This window comes from Musca autumnalis, unplaced genomic scaffold (genome assembly GCF_047663935.1).
Source record: "Musca autumnalis isolate F117 unplaced genomic scaffold, ASM4766393v1 scaffold_1, whole genome shotgun sequence".
NCBI lineage: Eukaryota > Metazoa > Arthropoda > Insecta > Diptera > Muscidae > Musca > Musca autumnalis.
This window is the reverse complement of record NW_027411644.1, coordinates 126,058,985-126,077,425: the sequence shown is the minus strand read 5'-3', so window position 1 is coordinate 126,077,425 and position 18,441 is coordinate 126,058,985. Positions and strand designations below refer to the sequence as shown.

The 18,441-nt window shown below is 34.5% G+C and overlaps 1 protein-coding gene across 1 annotated transcript in view; it reads left to right on the top strand.

The window, feature by feature from the left end:
• Positions 1 to 17,806, top strand: part of LOC141402364 (uncharacterized) — a 64,760-nt gene extending 46,954 nt beyond the window's left edge. Inside the window, exons 2-3 of the mRNA XM_073983410.1 lie at positions 16,300 to 16,457; positions 17,768 to 17,806. Coding sequence (XP_073839511.1) covers positions 16,300 to 16,457; positions 17,768 to 17,806 — 197 coding nt within the window. The remainder of the gene's footprint in view (positions 1 to 16,299; positions 16,458 to 17,767) is intronic.
• Positions 17,807 to 18,441: the final 635 nt, after the last annotated feature.

Here is an 18,441-nt window from a genome sequence, read left to right as displayed (position 1 = left end):
CACGAGGTAAAAGTTTAGGTAGAAGAAGATGCTTACAATTTTGGATGCCGATCTGATATTATATAGCCGGTGAAATGGACCAATACTTTTGTATGACAAATACAAAAAAAATATTTTTGGTCCATATTTTATTTCCTGGAGGGCATATGCCGGCAAAGTAGACTACATATGGAAATAGAACTACTGATCTTCCCCCTGATGCAAATTGCAATCACTTGTCTGCTAGATAACGGGCCTACTGCTTTATATATAATGTGTTTTGTGTAGAGAACCACATTTTCCTCCCATGCTACAAATTGTCCCTATCATGAAGGCACCGGGGATGTACCGTGGTTGTACTCACAACCAATTTTTGGGATAAATTGGATACAGCTTCCATACCGCTAAACTTTTTACAACTCTAATCTGCAATATTTTCAAAAACATTTTTCGCAATTTTTTTTAATTTTTGCAGTAGCCGTTTCCGCTGTTCTAGTGGATGGATTTCACTATATGATTGATTTATATGATTGATCGGGAACTAAAATATCGCGGGGTACCAGCACACTCAAAAGAATATTGTAAATACTCTACCCAAAAAAATAGGTTTTTAGAAAAAATATTGCACTAAATGTTGGTTTTAGCAGTAAATTACTGTGATGCGGTGTGGACTACATAGTCAATATACATATCAAATTATGGGTAATCGCGAGGCAACATAAATTGTTCAACCCCTCAGTAATGTTGTTGACATTTTCTGAGAACTTCAGCCATTTCTCTACAAGTGGTATCTTAGGACACGCCGTTCGTACTCGGCCATAAACTGTAGGTCTCATATCATTGAACCAATATGAATCGGGGTGCAGTCATTGATATGAGAAAAGAGAATTTGTTCCATAAAGGAATTTTGATTTGTTGAAACCAGGGTTTCGGAGTCGAGGTATTTTTGGCTCGACTCCGACTACAGACGAGTTTTTTCACGACTCCGACTCCGGGTCGACTCCGAGAGTAAATTCCTATACCACTAAAAATGAATAAAATGTGCACAAATGTTCAACTTTTTCCTATATTTTGCCTTATATAGACTAATGTGTTAGTTTTTCCTTACATATTCATTAGAAAGGGCATTCGTTCGAATACATTCGAACATATCAATATTGTTTCTGCCGAATCTTACATTGAAAATAGCAAATTTAGAAAGTTGTTTTTGAAAATTTCGCCTTTTAGGCGAAGACATTTTTAGTATTAATCTTTAAATTAATTTCTCGTTGGAAATCGAGCTCAATGATCAATAATGCATCTGAAAAAGGAAAGCCGACGACACGAAAGTTTTTGTCGGTTTTCCTTTTTTGCACGAGTATATTCTGGACGGAAATCTTCCGCGTGAGAAAATCTTTAAGCTTTCAAAATATGTGAAAATAAAGGTGCAATTTATAGGGGCAAATTATAAGCAACTCAAACTGGATGTAACCCAACATTTTAGTGCGCTTAGGCTTAAAAGGAGACCCCCAGTTGTAAAGCTCAAGAAAAGCCATTTTTCATGATTTTTTTCCGAGAAAACTACGTAACTTTTTGCGTGATTTTTTTCTTCATCAGAAAGCTAAAAACGAAGTTTTGAGACCGTCTACAAACCCTGTTGTTATTAAAGCCTACCTCGAAAACTGATAAGCCAAAGGTCATATATTTTGGTGGCCGACTTCGAGAAAAACACAGTTTATTTGCTGCATACAAAATAAAATAAATTGTTCCCATCCAACGCTTATACTATGGCAATATTGTTCCGATCGATTAAAAAATTTGATCACATATTCTATGTTATGCTATTTATACTAAAATTCAGCGCTCACATTTTGAACTTTGGTGTGGAGTAGATAATTTTTTTGAAATATTTGAGATATATTGTGTAAACAACCCATCACGTAGGCAGACAGATGTTTTCTGGAACTGAAAAATTAGCACACGAAAAAATTAGCATGAACATATTCTACAAAAATCTTGCTAGGAAAATTTTATGTAGGGTCGGTCCACTAAGACAAAAAATCGATATTGTCATGTTTTCATTGTCCATTATCACTTTTACCAGATCCTTTCTCATGAAAACTCAAGGATTATGTATTTCATTGAATTTCGTATATGCTATTGATTGTGTAGAAAACTCGGATACACATGAACTATGTCTGTTCCTGGCGGACAGATCCGGCTATTTGAATGTCTACATCTAATGCGCTCATTGAGTACATAAAGAATCCTAGAAGAAAGATTCGCCGTTTGTCAGACTTCTTAGTTATGGCGGGATGAATCTGTCGTTGACAAAGATTATGCGAAATTTACCGAAATACATAGAGACCACAATGTCTTTAATAGAGGGCAAGGATGATTTCTCATAAAAAACAGTATGAGACTATCTCTTTGTGAGAAGACCAGTAAGACTTTTGACGAAGAGGTTAAAGGTCCAATCTTAATTTTATTGTCATAGAAATTTACTTTTGTTTGCAAAAATGTAAAGAATCATTTGGATCAACAAAATAGGGATGAATAGAATATACTTCAGAGGATAGTAAATATCCTGTGAATTGCCCTTTAAATTAGTATTTTTTCTTATAATTTTCTTTTAAAATAAATAATGATTTAAAAAAAATGTTCTTGTTTCAAATTTAATCCTATGTTTCTATAACGTGGAAAAAATTTTGCCGGGAGTCGGAGTCGAGTTATTTTTTCCGACTCAGACTCCGACTCCAGTAAAATTGGTCGACTCCGACTCGTAGACTCCGACTCCGAAACCCTGGTTAAAACCTAATTCCCAGGGGTAGTGGTGTAGGGTATTACATGGTCGGCCCGTCCGACTATAACCTTTGCTTACTTGTTCTAAAAATATTTGATTTTACTGAAATGGCGGTCCAAGAAAATCTAAATTTCAATTTTCGGCTTAAAGAACTGACGTTTTCTGTTCATAAAACGGGCAGAGTTTTTTTTAAATAAAATCGATCGATGAAAGACTATATTTTCATATACTTGATAACCCCACAACATTGTTCCACAATCGGTTCATTAGTTTTCGAGCTAGAGTTGGCACCCGTTTGAAAATTTCTTTTGGATAAAAACACGTTTTTATTTTCTACGTCGCATAAAAATCACTATAAATTTTTCCCTTCCAAAGCTCATATCTCAGGCAATATTGTTAAAATTGACTTGAAATTTTACCACATATTCTATGCTACTGCTACTTTAAAATAAGCCAATAAAAATTTTTAGATTTTCTGAAATTATTATTGGTTTTCTGAAGTTAAATTATTATGTGATGAGAGAAGCTGTAATCTTTTCCATGTCTGTTTTAAGAAAACAAGAGCTTTTATGTATCAGCAATGGAATTGACAATTAAAATTTTTAAATATTAATTATAATGCTGAAATTTTAAATAAAACTGTATTTATGTTCTATCACGAACCTTAAACCCAGGTTCGTCGTGTTGGGGTTTTTGAATAAATTGGCTAATTGATTACAAGTAAACTATACTACAAGAGGGGATAAAAAAATAAAAAATATGAATAAAGTGATACTTTTTTAAGCCATTTTTCATGAAAAATCAAAATATTTTCTATACTTTTAACTAGAAAAACGATACAAAAAGGGATTGCGATATCGATGATGTACTTTCCCTATTGTCATGTGCAATGCAAACATAAAAGAAAATTCATATCTTTGGAATTACTACGTGCTTTCAAAATTAAAAAGTTAACAAGTAAGAACGGCGGACACTGGTTCAGGAATTTTCCTGGCCAAGACCCCAATTTTTGTTGTCAACGATTGTTAATTTCTATATGGGATTCGGTAGTAAACATATTGAAACTAAGGAAACCAAACAAGTAAGAAAAGCGTTAAGTTCGGTCGGGCCGAACTTTTTATACCCTCCACCACAAATTTCAGCCATTTCAGTGGATTAATATGGCCACTACCTTCAAAATACCGAAATTCGGAAGGTACCATTCTATGGGGGCTATATGATGGCGTGGACCTATACCTACAACTTTCTGGGGGAAAGTTTTATACGCCTAAAGAAGACCAATAATGAGGCTAAAACGTTCAAAATATCGAAAATCGGGAGATATTGTATTATGGGGGCTTTACCTACACGTGGACCTATATAAACATTTTATGGTAGAAATGTTTCTTAGCCTCTGGAAACACAAAATACAAAGTTACAACCGATTCTTTGGTCAAATGGGTCTAATACATTCAAAATATATTAAAATGACGCGTACTTTATAAGGGGTCTTATGTGGGGACTATACCAAAACGTGGACCTATATAACCCAACTTTGGTATGAATGTTTTCTGGCCTCTGAAGACACAAAATACCAAATTACAACCAATTCTGTGGTCAAATGGGTCTAATACATTCAAAATATAATAAAATGACGCGTACTTTATATGGGGCCTTATATGGGGGCTATACCAAAACGTGGACCTATATAACCCAACTTTGGTAGGAATATTTTTTGGCCTCTGGAGACACAGAGTACCAAATTACAACCAATTCGGTGGTAAAATGGGCCAAATATCTTAAAAATTCCTTAAAACGACGACGCGTCACGCGTCATTTTGTATGGGGGCTATATGAAAGCGTGGACCTACATAGCCCGCTTTCAATAACAAAAGTCCTACGTAAATATAACATATTTTCCCAAAATTTCATCAACCTACGTCAATCCGTTCGGACGCTAGAGTGATTTCCACAGACGGACAGACAGACAGACGGACGGACATGGCTATATCGATGTAGAATTGCACGATGATCAAGAACATATATACTTTGTGGGGTCTACAATGATTATTTCGAGTAGTTACAAACGTAGTGACAAACTTAATATACCCCCATCCTATGGTGGAGGGTATAAAAATGAGGCAAATATATTGGAAGGTGTGGGCGTGGCGTGCTCATAAAGAAGTCAATTTTTCGCAATTTGGAAAAATGCTATAACATATGTATATTGTGTTCATTGTTTTTTGTTAGGTAGGTTGGATTGTTGTCTTTAAGAACCGTTTCCCGAAGTGAGCGTTTACACGAAGAGACCGATTTTAGTTTTCCTCAGGTACTAAATTTTAGTAAAATTCCAATTATAGGGGACTAGAGCTTTTAGGGAACAGCTTGGAACAAAGTTCCGAGAGTATCCTCTTTCAGCCCATATATACTCTTCTACACGTCCCGATCTGTCCGTTTAACATTTTTTTTTAAATCACATGGACAGAAATCTATGTTTTTCCATACTGTTTCCCATATATGAAAACCAAAGGAATATTTTTTTGCATTTTGGGAAAATTTTAAATTTAAAAAAAATTTTATTTTTATGTTTTGTTTATTGGTGTTTGACTTATATTGATAATTTTCTGTGTGGAGATTTTCTTCCCATTGAGATTCCAGAATCCCAGTTTACATCCACTTCGGAAGGAAAATGTTACAACACTATTTAAAAGAGCTCATCGTTGTTCTTTCTATCCTCTGACGACACACAATGTCAGCAATCTCGGTTCGAAAATTTGACAAAAACCTCCCGAGATACATAAAATTGGGCAATACCGGTCCATTGGGTGCCACCGTGTTGCAATGGCATGCACACCCGCCTTGCACACATAAGGTCGTGGGTTCGATTCCCCGGCCAGGCAACATCAAAACACTTTTCAACGGTGGCAAAATACCCCTCAGTAATGTTGGCGACATTTTCTGAGTATTTCAGCCATGTAAAACTTCTCTACAAAAGTGGTGTCCTAGACACGCCGTTCGGACTCGGTGATAAACTGTAGGTGCCATATCATTGAGCTAGTATGAATCGGGTTGCACTCATTGATATGAGAGAAGTCTCCCTTGTCCCTTATGGGATGTTTGTGGAACAATTATATATTACCGGTCCATGGGGGTTAGACAAAGACCTGTATATGGATAGTTTTTTTGCGAGCAAGTTTTCTAACTACTTAATAAATTTTGTTTGGTTTTGCAATTTTTCGGTTGATTTTGGAGTTTACGATCTCTTACAAGTCCCAAACGAGAACTAAGATTAGGGTATTGGGCAGTCCAATGGAAAACTTCTGTCAAATTGTTTTGGAATCACTTCTTCTTCAGCATAGGGCAACATCAAGCTTTTTAAAACGTTACGATAATTGAAACAATCCATAATTCTATTAATTTTATGAATAGTTTCAATCCCTTGCCTTGAGAAAAAAAAATCCAGACTATCGTCTTCCGCCTTTATAATATTAAAGATTTAACCCTTGCCCATTTAGTTCACGCCTTATGCCATCTGAATCCTTTATATTAAACATAGATTCATCAGAAAACGACCAGCATCATTTTTGGATGAATTGAACAATATCGGCTAATGATTTGGTACCTCCCGATTTTCGGTATTTTGGGGATTTAAGCCACATTTGCCTACTAAATTAGCTGTAAATTGGTACTTATGGTTCCTGGTGGTCACAAAACTTTTCCACCAAAAGTTGTGCTTGTATCATCCAGAATAAAGGATACGATACGAAATCTTGATTTCACTAGTTTTTTCTGTTCCTTAAATTGGGGATGCTTTAGTTTTGTCCACTTATGTATATTTGCAAATAAAATGTTTTATTGAATTTAAACTTCATAACATTCTGAAATCCTTAAGTTTGTGTTTTTTCAATAATAAAGATATAAATAAAAACAAAAATAAGAAATACAATCTTCTTTTCTTAAAAAATTATCATTTGAAAAAAATTTTTAGTTTTGGTCGATACTGTAGTTCACATTTGCATAAAGTGACTCAATAATCCTGACCAAACCTCCAGTTTTTTGTCATCACCGATTTTCTATTTCCATATGCGATTCGATAGTAAACATTTTGAAACTGAGGAAACTTAAACACTACGTCAAAATATAGGAAGGCGTGGGCGTGGTGTGCTCCAAAAGGACAATTTTTCACCATTTTTGGAAAATACTTAATTTTTGCACATTTCTGGAGAATGAAATAACTACTTTAGTACATTCTCATTAGAATTTGACAACTTTCACTTTGTGCGAAAATACAAAGTTGCACTTATGCTAAATGGTCAAGTTCTAACGGAAGAACGGAAGAAGAACTATTCGTAATTAAACAGTGCATGTATGTGTTTTAATCAACCGAAATGCATTTGACATACAATAGACGGACAGGGCCGACTATGTGATACCCTACACCACTTCCCCTAGGGCCTAGTTTTCCACGGAATTTGTTGTTAACATATTAAATAAAGAAATTGTATTGAATAGCCTTTCCAGCCAATATTTCGAGGTATTACACTAATATTAATCTCGTCGAAATATGAATTTGGGTCTACCACATGGGGCTCTACGACGAATATTTCGCAGAGTTACATGACTTTTCGGAAAAATAAACCTTTCCACATTGTGGTGTAGGGTATAAATACTAGGGGCGTTGTTGTATAAGGCCATGTTTATATTATAGCCTTTTGCATGGTTAACCGTCTTAATGAGGATTTATTTGACGTATACGCAAAGGAGTTGGCATTTGAAACCCAGTGGGTTTGTTAAATCCGGTTATATTTAAACGTACTATAACGGGCATATTTTCAAAAAAGCAAGTAAGAACGGCCCTCCACCACGAGTTGTATTGAAGTAAAACTAAACAATTCGTTTCCTTTCGTTTATGAAGAAGATTAAAAACCAAATTTCAGCAATTTGGGTAAAACAATGTGGCTAACTTTCAAAATACCGAAATTTGGGAGGAGCCGTTCTATGGGCGCTGTATGGAGGTGTGGACCTGTACGGAAAATTTTCGGGGGGAAAGTTTTATACGACCAACGAAGACTAAATACCAAATTTCAGCCATTTCGGTGCTATGTTGAAGCCACAACCTTCAAAATACCGAAAATCGGGAGATACCGTTCAACCTTCAAAATACCGAAAATCGGGAGATACCATGGGGACTTTATGAAGCTGTGGACCTATACCGACAAGTTTCATATGGAAAGTTTTATACCCCAAATGAAGAGTAAATACCAAATGTCAGCCGTTTCGGAGGAATATTGAGGCTATATGAAAGAAAAGTTTTATACTCCAACGAATACTAAATACCAAATTTCAGCCATTTCGGTGTGATAATGAAGCTAAAACCTTCAAAATACCGAAAATCGGGCCGTTCTGTGGGGGTTGTATCAAAACGTGGACCGGTATAGCCCATTTGCAATACCAAACATCCTAGGAGTAATTAAACTTCTATACCAAATTACAAAGCTCTATCTTAAAAATTGCGAGCTGTATCTTGATTTACAACAGACGGAGGGATAGACTGACATGGTTAAATCGACATAGAATTTTACCCTGATCAAGAATATATATAGAGTCTCCGATGAATATTTCGATGTGTTACAAACGGAATGACAAATTTAATTATACTCTCCATATTATGGTGGACGGTATAAAAATCAAAAATAAACATATTAAATGGACCACATTATGAGAATGAACTTCTTAGCTCATAATTGTATTCCAGTTTACAGTCCATTAGATATTGCTTTAGCTCTTAAAATCAATGTTGTTTGTGATATTGTAACAATAGTGTTTAACTCCATCTATTCCTTCCTTGGGTGAACGTGTAGAGATAAGAACTCGTTAATCCGGACACTCGTTAATCTGGACAACGCGGTAATCCGGACATTAAAAATATTTACGCTGTAGACTCGGTAATCCGGACACACTACAATTTTTTTACCTCAATAATCCGGACACTCATTCGTTTTCCTCTACATTGAGCTATTTCTGTTATTCATTTTATTGTTTGCAGTGGTAATTTAGTTTTTTTATTGATGAAAAATAAATTCTATGCAAAATTCATTCGTTGTGAACAAAAATGGTTCCTATTTTTGAAGAGAGGCCTTTCAAAGGCCGCCTTTGTAAACGTAAAGTGCTTAATATGATTTGGCTTAAAAAGCCAAAAGCAAAATGATGATCGGACTTAAACACCCGTGAAACTTAGAATAATGGTTGAGTGTGTGGGATTTCCGCGAACTTTTAATTTTCCAAAGTACCCCTTATGTCATAACAGCTCAACTCGGAATAGAATTAATTAATTCAAGTATCACTCTAAAATGACATTCGCCTTAATCAAGCAAAAATAAAAATAAATTAACTTTGCTGAGATTTTTAGGGTTCTAATTAGCGATTAGTTTGTACAGAAAATCATCCGAATGAATCTTCTATCCAGCCATTTATACTAAAAATGGGTGAAAATGTGGCAGATGAGAATAATATATTTCCAAGTTTGGGTTACATACCATTCTGCCTGCAATTAGGAAGAACGTCATCAGGTCATAAGTCTGGTAAGGAAAGAGTTACTGCTAAACATGCAACTCTGTAATAGAAATAGAAAAGCACAAGGCCCAAAATCGTTTAAAATGTGAATTTACTATCCTCAATAATAGGAAAGTGGTTCCAAATTTTATTTGGTTAATATTTTAAAGGGGTTTTCTAAAAGAATAATAGAAAATAAGAATACTTTTCCATAATGCATTTTAACTGCTGGGTAAAAAATCTTGTTGTTTAAAGTCATTCGAAATCTTAGGTATGTTCTCAAAAACATCCCCAAAGGGACAAGGTATACTTCTCTCATATTATAGAGTGCATCCCGATGCATATTAGCTAAATTAGATGGGACCCAAATTTTATAAAAGAGTCCGCACAGCGAGTCGTACCACACCAATTGTATTTTTGCCACCATTGAAAATGTGATGTTTTCCACCAGAAAATCGAGCCCAGGCACAAAGTCATAACATACGGTATATTTTTTCAAATTCTTATTTATATATGACTTCGTTTATGTTAAATAATATAGTTTATATTGGTTAAATTTTGCATTACTTATAACTTAAACACTAAAATCTGTGTTTTTCGTACTACTCGGTAATCCGGACAATTCGATTCGCCAAAACCTGTGGTGTCCGGATTATCGAGATTATACTGTATTGTCAAAAAGAGTATTTTTTCCGATAAAATATAAGCTTTTTGTGTACAAATAATAAATCAATCCTAAAGCAAACATAAAACTTAAGCACAGAAGATGTTTTGAATACGCACGAATTTTTCATAGGTTGTGATGAGAATTATATGTTCCCCTATAGTACTAAATATTTATGGTTCCAAATGTGTACACCACACTGTATTAAGGTGTATTATTACTTTGTGTATCTGTATATAACACTGTGCAACACGAAAATTATTAACCATATTCTGACACCGCAGTGTGATAGAACACCAAAAATGAGAAGACACGTGTCTCGCCGTTTTTCCCTATCTCATCAACTTTCGCGGTTATAGGCCTCCAAAGGTTTGAGGCTTTGATGTAAAAAGGGGCATTTAGTCAGGACTATATCTTCCAAACCGTTAGGAAATTTGAATTTATCTCGGAGGCAAAGTTGTAGCTCTTGTCTTAAAGAACAAAAATTGTGAACACATATTACCCATCAAACTTCATCTGCAAGGTCAAAATCGCCATGGTCAAATTTCTTTTAAAATTTTTCTCAAGTTTTGTTATACAGCTATTAAACCGTTCAAATTTGAAGCAAACAACCAACTAGAAAAATGTACCTTAGATCTTAGTAAACAACTTTCTAGAACATACAAACTCTGTAGAAACGGATCTTAATGGTCAAAATAGCAAAACAATTGCGATTTTAATCCTCTTTTCTCGGCTTCTGCTCCATAGATATTAAACCGTTCAAAATTCAAGAATACAATCAACCACAATAGTGTAGCGAAGGCTTCGATAAACAACTTTCTGGAATATGCAAAATGTCTCTGAACGGTTCTTAATGGTAAAAATAGCAAACATCTTTTGAAAATATCCAATTTTTATACTTTTTTCTCCGACTCTGGTCCAAAGATACGCAACGGCCCAAAAATTAAGGATACCATCAACCACAAAAATGTACCTAAGATTTCAATAAACAACTTTTTAGAACATATGAAGATTCTGGGAATGATCCTTAGGGCTGAAATTCACGAACAATTAATTTTTTTTAACATTCCCCCTGCTTAGGTTTGGAAATAACAAACTGTTAAAAACTCAAGGAAATTTAAAAGGTTTGTTATTTACGGACCAGAATACGAAAGAATGATCTAAAATAATCTAATTTTGAGCTTGAAGAATCGTTACTAGAATCTTCATTTGTTCTAGAAACTTGTTTGTTGAAATCTAAGGTACATTTTTGTAGTTGACTATATCCTTAATTTTTGGGCGGTTGCGTATCTTTGGACCAGAGTCGGGAAAAAATTATAAAATTTGGATATTTTCAAAAGATTTTTGCTATTTTTACCATTAAGAACCGTTCATAGACATTTCGCATACTCCAGAAAGTTGTTTATTGAAGCCTTTGCTACACTATTGTGGTTTGTTGTTTTCTTGAATTTTGAACGGTTTAATATCTATGGAGCAGAAACCGAGAAAAGAGGATAAAAATCGCAATTGTTTTGCTATTTTGACCATTAAGACCTGTTCCTTCATTGCTCGTATATTCTAGAAAGATGTTTATTGAGATCTGAGGTACATTTTTGAAGTTGGTTGTTTGCTTCAAATTTGAACGGTTTGATAGCTGTATAACAAAACTTGAGAAAAATTTTAAAAGAAATTTGACCATGGCGATTTTGACCTTGCAGATGAAGTTTGATGGGTTATATGTGTTCACAACTTTTGTTCTTTAAGACAAGAGCTACAACTTTGCCTCTGAGATAAATTCAAATTTCCTAACGGTTTGGAAGATAGAGTCCTGACTAAATGGCCCTTTTTACATCAAAGTATCAAACTTTTGGAGGCCTATAACCGCGAAAGTTGATGAGATAGCGAAAAACGGCGAGACACGTGTCTTTTCATTTTTGGTGTTCTATCACACTGTGGAGTCAGAATATGGTTAATAAAACATGAATCAAAAAATTACACACAGTGTAACATACAAAAGAAACGAAGCAGACCATGGTTACTTTTGATGATTTACATAGCCGCTATTTGACCAAAGTACGGAAGCTATTTGTTGAAGCGAGATCAACAACAATGATAGATTTAACAACTATCCATGAGATTTGTTCATACTTTCCATCTGGTAACCTTTTATACAAAGAGCTTTCACTCAACGTACAAAAGGTTACCACTTCCATTTCCTTTTATACAAAGAGCTTTCACTCAACGTACAAAAGGTTACCACTTCCATTTCGTTTCTATACAAAACAAGCAAGAAATATGACTGCAACCATCTGCAGCCACTAGTTATAACTTCACTAGGACCATAACCGCACAGACGACAATACGTCTGTTTAACAATAAATTTCTGCCGCAATTTGCACCCATGATTCAATAGCATCCTTGGCATCGAACATTTTGCTGGGTAAGAATACTTGAAAGCGGGAGTTACCTTAATATGAGGGCAATAACAAAAAGTGAACCTATGTATGTTCATCATATTTGGTGGAGAAGTTTATACATCACTGGGACACTAAATGCCAAATTATAACCAATTCGGTTTGAAAGTGTAGCTAAAAATGTCAAAATGAAATCGGGCGGTACCGTTATATGTGGGCTATACCAAAACGTGGAGCGATGTAGGCCATCTTCGAACTAGATCTAAGTTCTCCACATACACATGTGTTCAAAATATCAGCCCTCTATCTCAAATCATTCGGAAGATAGCGTGATAACAACAAATGGACGGACATGGCTAAATCAACTTAGAATTTTACGCTGATCATAATAACTTTGTTTCAAACGGAAAACAAAGATAATATACCCTCCATAGTATGGTGGATGATATAAAAAAATTAGGCACTCAAATTAAAAACAACGCAACATCGAAAATCGAACGACGCATAGTGAAAATTGGTATTAACTAAGCAACGACGCAACTTCGAAAACAAAGCAAACTGAAACGACGCAATGCGAGGTCTTGGTGTATTTTGCCCCACCGAGGAACCTAGACGTGGGGGTGAGTTGAAGAAATATGTAGTTTTGATTATAGTCTTTGAGAATATTGTTTTAAAACGCCTGGAGATAAGAATTATTAAGCAATATTATATCAAGGTGGGCCAACATTTTTCAAAAACAGATTTTTCCCAAGAATAGCTCTCAAAAAGTACTTCTACAGCAACGGGGGAAGGTTTTGTGTCATGTTTCTACGTTTCAACGGTTTGTTTTGGATGGATTAATTAATTTTTGATGAATATTTATCTTTGTATTATATAAGACTAGCTGACCCGGTCCGCGTTGCTGGCCCGTTGTTTGGGTTCTCCGTGTAAACTTTAGTTATCTATCCAGCATTGATACAGTCATAATTAGGCATCCCTCTAGAAACTTCATAATATAAATCAATGTTTTGACATAAATTCCATGTAATGGTATCCCCCAAATTTAAGATATAAAATATCTTTTATTGTACCCTTCACCATAAAGTGACAGTTTAAGGCACTTTGTGACCCACAGATAATGATCGGTGCACCTCAATTAACATTGCTATATATTGGATTGTTGGTCTCGGTTGTGGTCGTAATTATTACTGCAGAGAATTGTCAGTATAGGTCCACGTTTTGATATAGCTCCCATAGAACGGTACCGGCTGATTTTCGCTATTTTTGAGGATTTAACATCATTAGCACACCGAAATGGCTAAAATTTGGTTTTAATGTAATTTAAAGAGGAGAGCATAAATATTCGTATCGACCGAAAGACACGCCTTTATATTTGCGCTCGGTATGCAACAGTTATAGGTTCACGTTTTGATATAGCTCCCATAAAGCAGTACCTCCCGATTTTCGATAGTTTGGAGATATAGTCACTTTTGGGGGTCGTAAACAGTCTTGCAGAGAATTTTCAGTATACGTCCTCATTTTGATATAGCTCCCATAGAAGGGTGGCGCATGATTTTCGCTATTTTTGGTGGATTTAACCTCTGGATAGTGACACCTCAAGTTATCGGGATTTTACTGTATTGCAAAATGTGGAGTTGATCGCGCTATCCCACTTATTATTTAGTGTTCAGAGTTTATAGCATTTTTTATGCACGCAAAATTATGTATATTATCTGCAATAATAAATGTTTGAACATTTTGTGATGACCGCGATATTTCACTTCCGCGAAGTCCATTCAGGGTCAAGACGGTAATTACAGTAGTATTGCAAACAATCTGTAAACAATACGTTCAAAAATATCATGGACTTTAAAAAAAAAAATGAAGGAGAACCTCCGGTCACTACACTTAGCCATATTAAAATAGCTCACGACCGCGCTATCCTTATTGTTCAAGCTAGTGTTCATATCATTTTTGTGTCACGCTTACTAAAATTATGTATATTAATTTAAATAATACATTTTTGAAAACTTTGTGATGACCGCGATCATTCAGGGAAAACAATCTGTAAACAATACGTTCAAAAATATCAAAGATTTCTGATTTTCTTTAAAACATTGTGGGAAGGACCACCGGTCACTACTCTTAGCAGTAAAAAAACGCGATATTTCACTTCCGCAACGACCATTCAGGGTCAAGACAGTAATTACCATAGCAATGCAAAAAATTTGTAAACAATATATTAAAAAGTATCTTTAATTTCGCGGTTTTCTTAAACAATTTGTGGGGAGGACCACCGGTCACTACACTTAGCGGGATAGAAAAATAGATTACGACCTATTCTCAGACCTAAAAACTCCACATACAAAATTTCATAAGATTTCCCAATCGATTTTTCTGAATTTCTATATAGTGACATCTCATGTTATCGGAATTTTACTGTATTCCAAACTATGGCGTTGACCGCGTTATCCCACATATTGAAGCCAGTGTTATAGCGGTTTTGTAGTCACGCTTACCAAAATTAGGTATATTATCTGAAATAATACATTTTTGAATAATTTGGGATGACCGCGATATTCACTTCCGCGACGACCATTCAAAAAAATATATAGCCTATTTTCACCACCGGTGTTCCCAGTACATTATCTGAAATGTTCAAGAAAATCTATTCAGCCGTGTTTGAGTCTATTCGGAACATACAAACAAACAAACATACTAACATACACACATTGCCTTTTATATATTAGATTGTTTCTAAACTTATTATTATTATTTTTATTAAAACTATATTGAAAAAACTCTTAATTGACAATAAATCACAAAGCATTAAAATACTAGTTTTTATATGCAACCACAAAATGTTTACTGCTGATAGAACTGTGGCTTTCGTGCTTATGTCATTACTGGAAAACACGTGCAGTGGCACGTGTTAACATATTCTGATTGTGCTCAAACTTTGGCAATCTTAAAATCTAACAAAACTAAACACATTAAGGGGGTGCCGCATAAAAAAATCTGACATCGATTTTTCAAAACCACTCTAGTGTTTACTTATTATTTCTAAGCTCAGATTTGTTGTTTTCAATTTTTTACTTTACAAATAATAAAAAATATATTTTTTTCTAATTGAAATACTTTATTGGCACTTTGTATGCCTTGTTTACTTGTATGTGGTTATTGCTTTGTTTCAGAACCGTCGTAATTGTACAGTATTGTTATAACTTTTTTACAATTTTTGCAAATATCAAAAATACGACCGCATGGCCGTGTAGAGTATGAAAAACTATTATAGTAATTATATTAGTAATCACAGTCGGCGCGGAAACTTTTTTCACCGAATCGAACTAAAACACGCGCCTTCGTTATCAGGACAATATTTCGCACATGGTACTGGCGTGGTATTTTTTTCGTTATACCCCTATTGTACAGTGCCTTTACCTTAGTTTTGATAAAATTTTTGACAAGCTTGATATGATTAACCCACTTAAAGCCACTGATCGTTTAAACGCCACTAAAAAATGTGCACAAAAATTTAGGTAAAAAATCCATTACACATGTGTTTTATTGCGGGTTTTTTGTTGTTTTCTTATTGTTTACTCTTATTTTTGTTCTTTCCCATTCATAAAGTGATATTTGACATGTGCAGTTTGAAACTACTTGGTCGCAAATCGAACTCTATTCGTACAGAGATTTTTTAATTTGTTTACAACGAAAACCATTGGTATGTAGATAAGTTCCACGCATCCAACACTGAGAGCCACTGTCCACAGGAAAAAAAAATATTTAGTAAAAAATGCTTAAAAATTAAAATAAAACTGAATTTTTTCTGGTGCTTAGTGGGTTAATGAATGGTGAAATATTAAATGATTAATATAATGATCATGTAATAATGATAATATTTTATGATTAATATAGTTGCCTTTGCATGATTTTTGTAATAATTTTATTATGTTAAAATATCTTTTTAGGAAAGCGTTTCAGAAAGCAAGGTCTTGAACGTAAGCCCAGGCAAGCTTACAGCGCCGAACAACTGGAAAGACTTGAAAGTGAATTTAAGGAAGATAAATATCTTAGTGTCAGCAAACGTTTGGAGCTCTCTAAATCTTTAAATCTGACGGAAGTTCAAGTAAAAACTTGGTTCCAAAACAGAAGAACAAAATTGAAAAAGCAACTAACTTCACGACTCAAAATAGCACATCAACAAAAAATGTTTGAGAACACTTTCGCTTTGAAGCAAGTTTCATTTGATGTCACTGTGACCCCTCGTACATCCATGGCCGAATCAAATACTTCTTATTGGCAGCCTTATTACTTACCTGCCTTATGTCTGAACAGCCAACTCTGTACTTTCAATAAATATCATCCGAATATATTTCCATCCTATCGGTATTCAAGCACTTCATCAAAGATTGAAAACACATATAAATAACATATATTTTGTTTTTCTTTACTATATATGAATAAATAAACGTATGTAAATATACAGAGATTACAAAAACTGGTGTTTGTTTCAATAGGAATTAAACAAAAAAAATTATGTCCGTTAAGTTTGAGAAGAAGAAGGTTACAAAAAACTATAGCCAAAGCTATAAAACAAACTTTCCGTGGATCGTTAATCAGTACCAAAGTAGAGACAGACTGAATAAAGCTATAGCAAAGGGTCACTCAAGTCAAACATATAGCATTTCCAAATTAAATGAAATCTTTTCCAATTGAAATGAATCCTTTTCCAATTGAAACAAAACCTTTTTCAATTGAAATGAAACTTTTTCCAAATTAAATTAAACCATTATTTTTTATTAGAAGAAACATTAAAAGAATATAGATTGTTTGTTGTTTTAAATTAAAAAGTTAACACTATGTGATGCAGTTGTAACAAAGGCTGACTTCCGAAACGTCAGTTGCTTTGTATTCGTGTATGAAACTAGGGGTTGAAATTACAGTAGAGGGGAACCCCTTGTTTCTTGCACGAATACAAAGCAACTGATGTTTCGGAAGTCAGCCAAATATATTTATATCGGTATGTATTCGTGAATAAACGTTATAGTTATCTTTGCATTCTAGAATTCTTTTGAGTTCTTTTTTTACTTCATTGAGGTTTTATTATATAATACCAAAGCAAGTTAACTCCTCCTTCTATATCTCCCTCTTCACAGACATATAAAATGTTGTAATAATCCAATCTGTTTCCTTGTCTTCAAGAAGAGTTCATTCATTGTTTCCTTGTCTTGTGGAAGAGTTCATTGATACATCTGTTTGATTTTAACCAGATCTAAATGACTTCTTGTCGCCAAAAATGTTATAATAATGCTACAAATTAAAGAAATAATAGGAATGAAGTCTGTCTATCAAAATAGACGTGTCTAGGCAGGATACAATTCAAACCTATTTGTAGATTGTAATAGGTAAACATCATAAATAATATGTCTGTTTCAGAACTGCCAGAATCTACTAATTCGTAGTAAAAAATTGTAGATTCTTCCAAGTTCTGGAACAGACATAATGTCACAATCATCGTAACATGTTTATGGAAAAGGATTTACATACAGATTTTATGAACAACCATTTGTTAAATTTGTAATAGCATTGTCGTTTGTATTAAATACACGCACCGGTTTATAGATTAGATATGAGCGAACCTGACTTTAGCTTGGAAAGTTCCGACAATTGGGAACCTCAGGAAGATGAATTGATATCCTCTTCCAGTACTCCTGTTGGGGAGCAAGATAATCTTTCGAACCAAGGAATTCAAGACAAAGAAACAGATTGGATTAATGCAAACAAGTAACCTCAAAACATCAAATTACAGCTAGTTCGGTGGAACAATTTAGCTATAATCCTCAAAATACCGAAGATCTGGAGGTAACGTTATATGGGGGCTGTTCCAAAACGTGGACATCTGTTTACAGTTTTTGAAGGTGATAGTTTGTAATCACTAGGAACCTCAACTGTCAAATTACAGGTAGTTCGGTCAAAAATATTTGCTAAAATCCTCAAAATACCGACAATCGGGAGGTACCGTTATATGGGGGCTATACCAAAACATGGTCCTCTGTTGACAGTGTTTAGTGGAAATGTTTTGTGATCACAAGGAACCTCAACTGTCACAT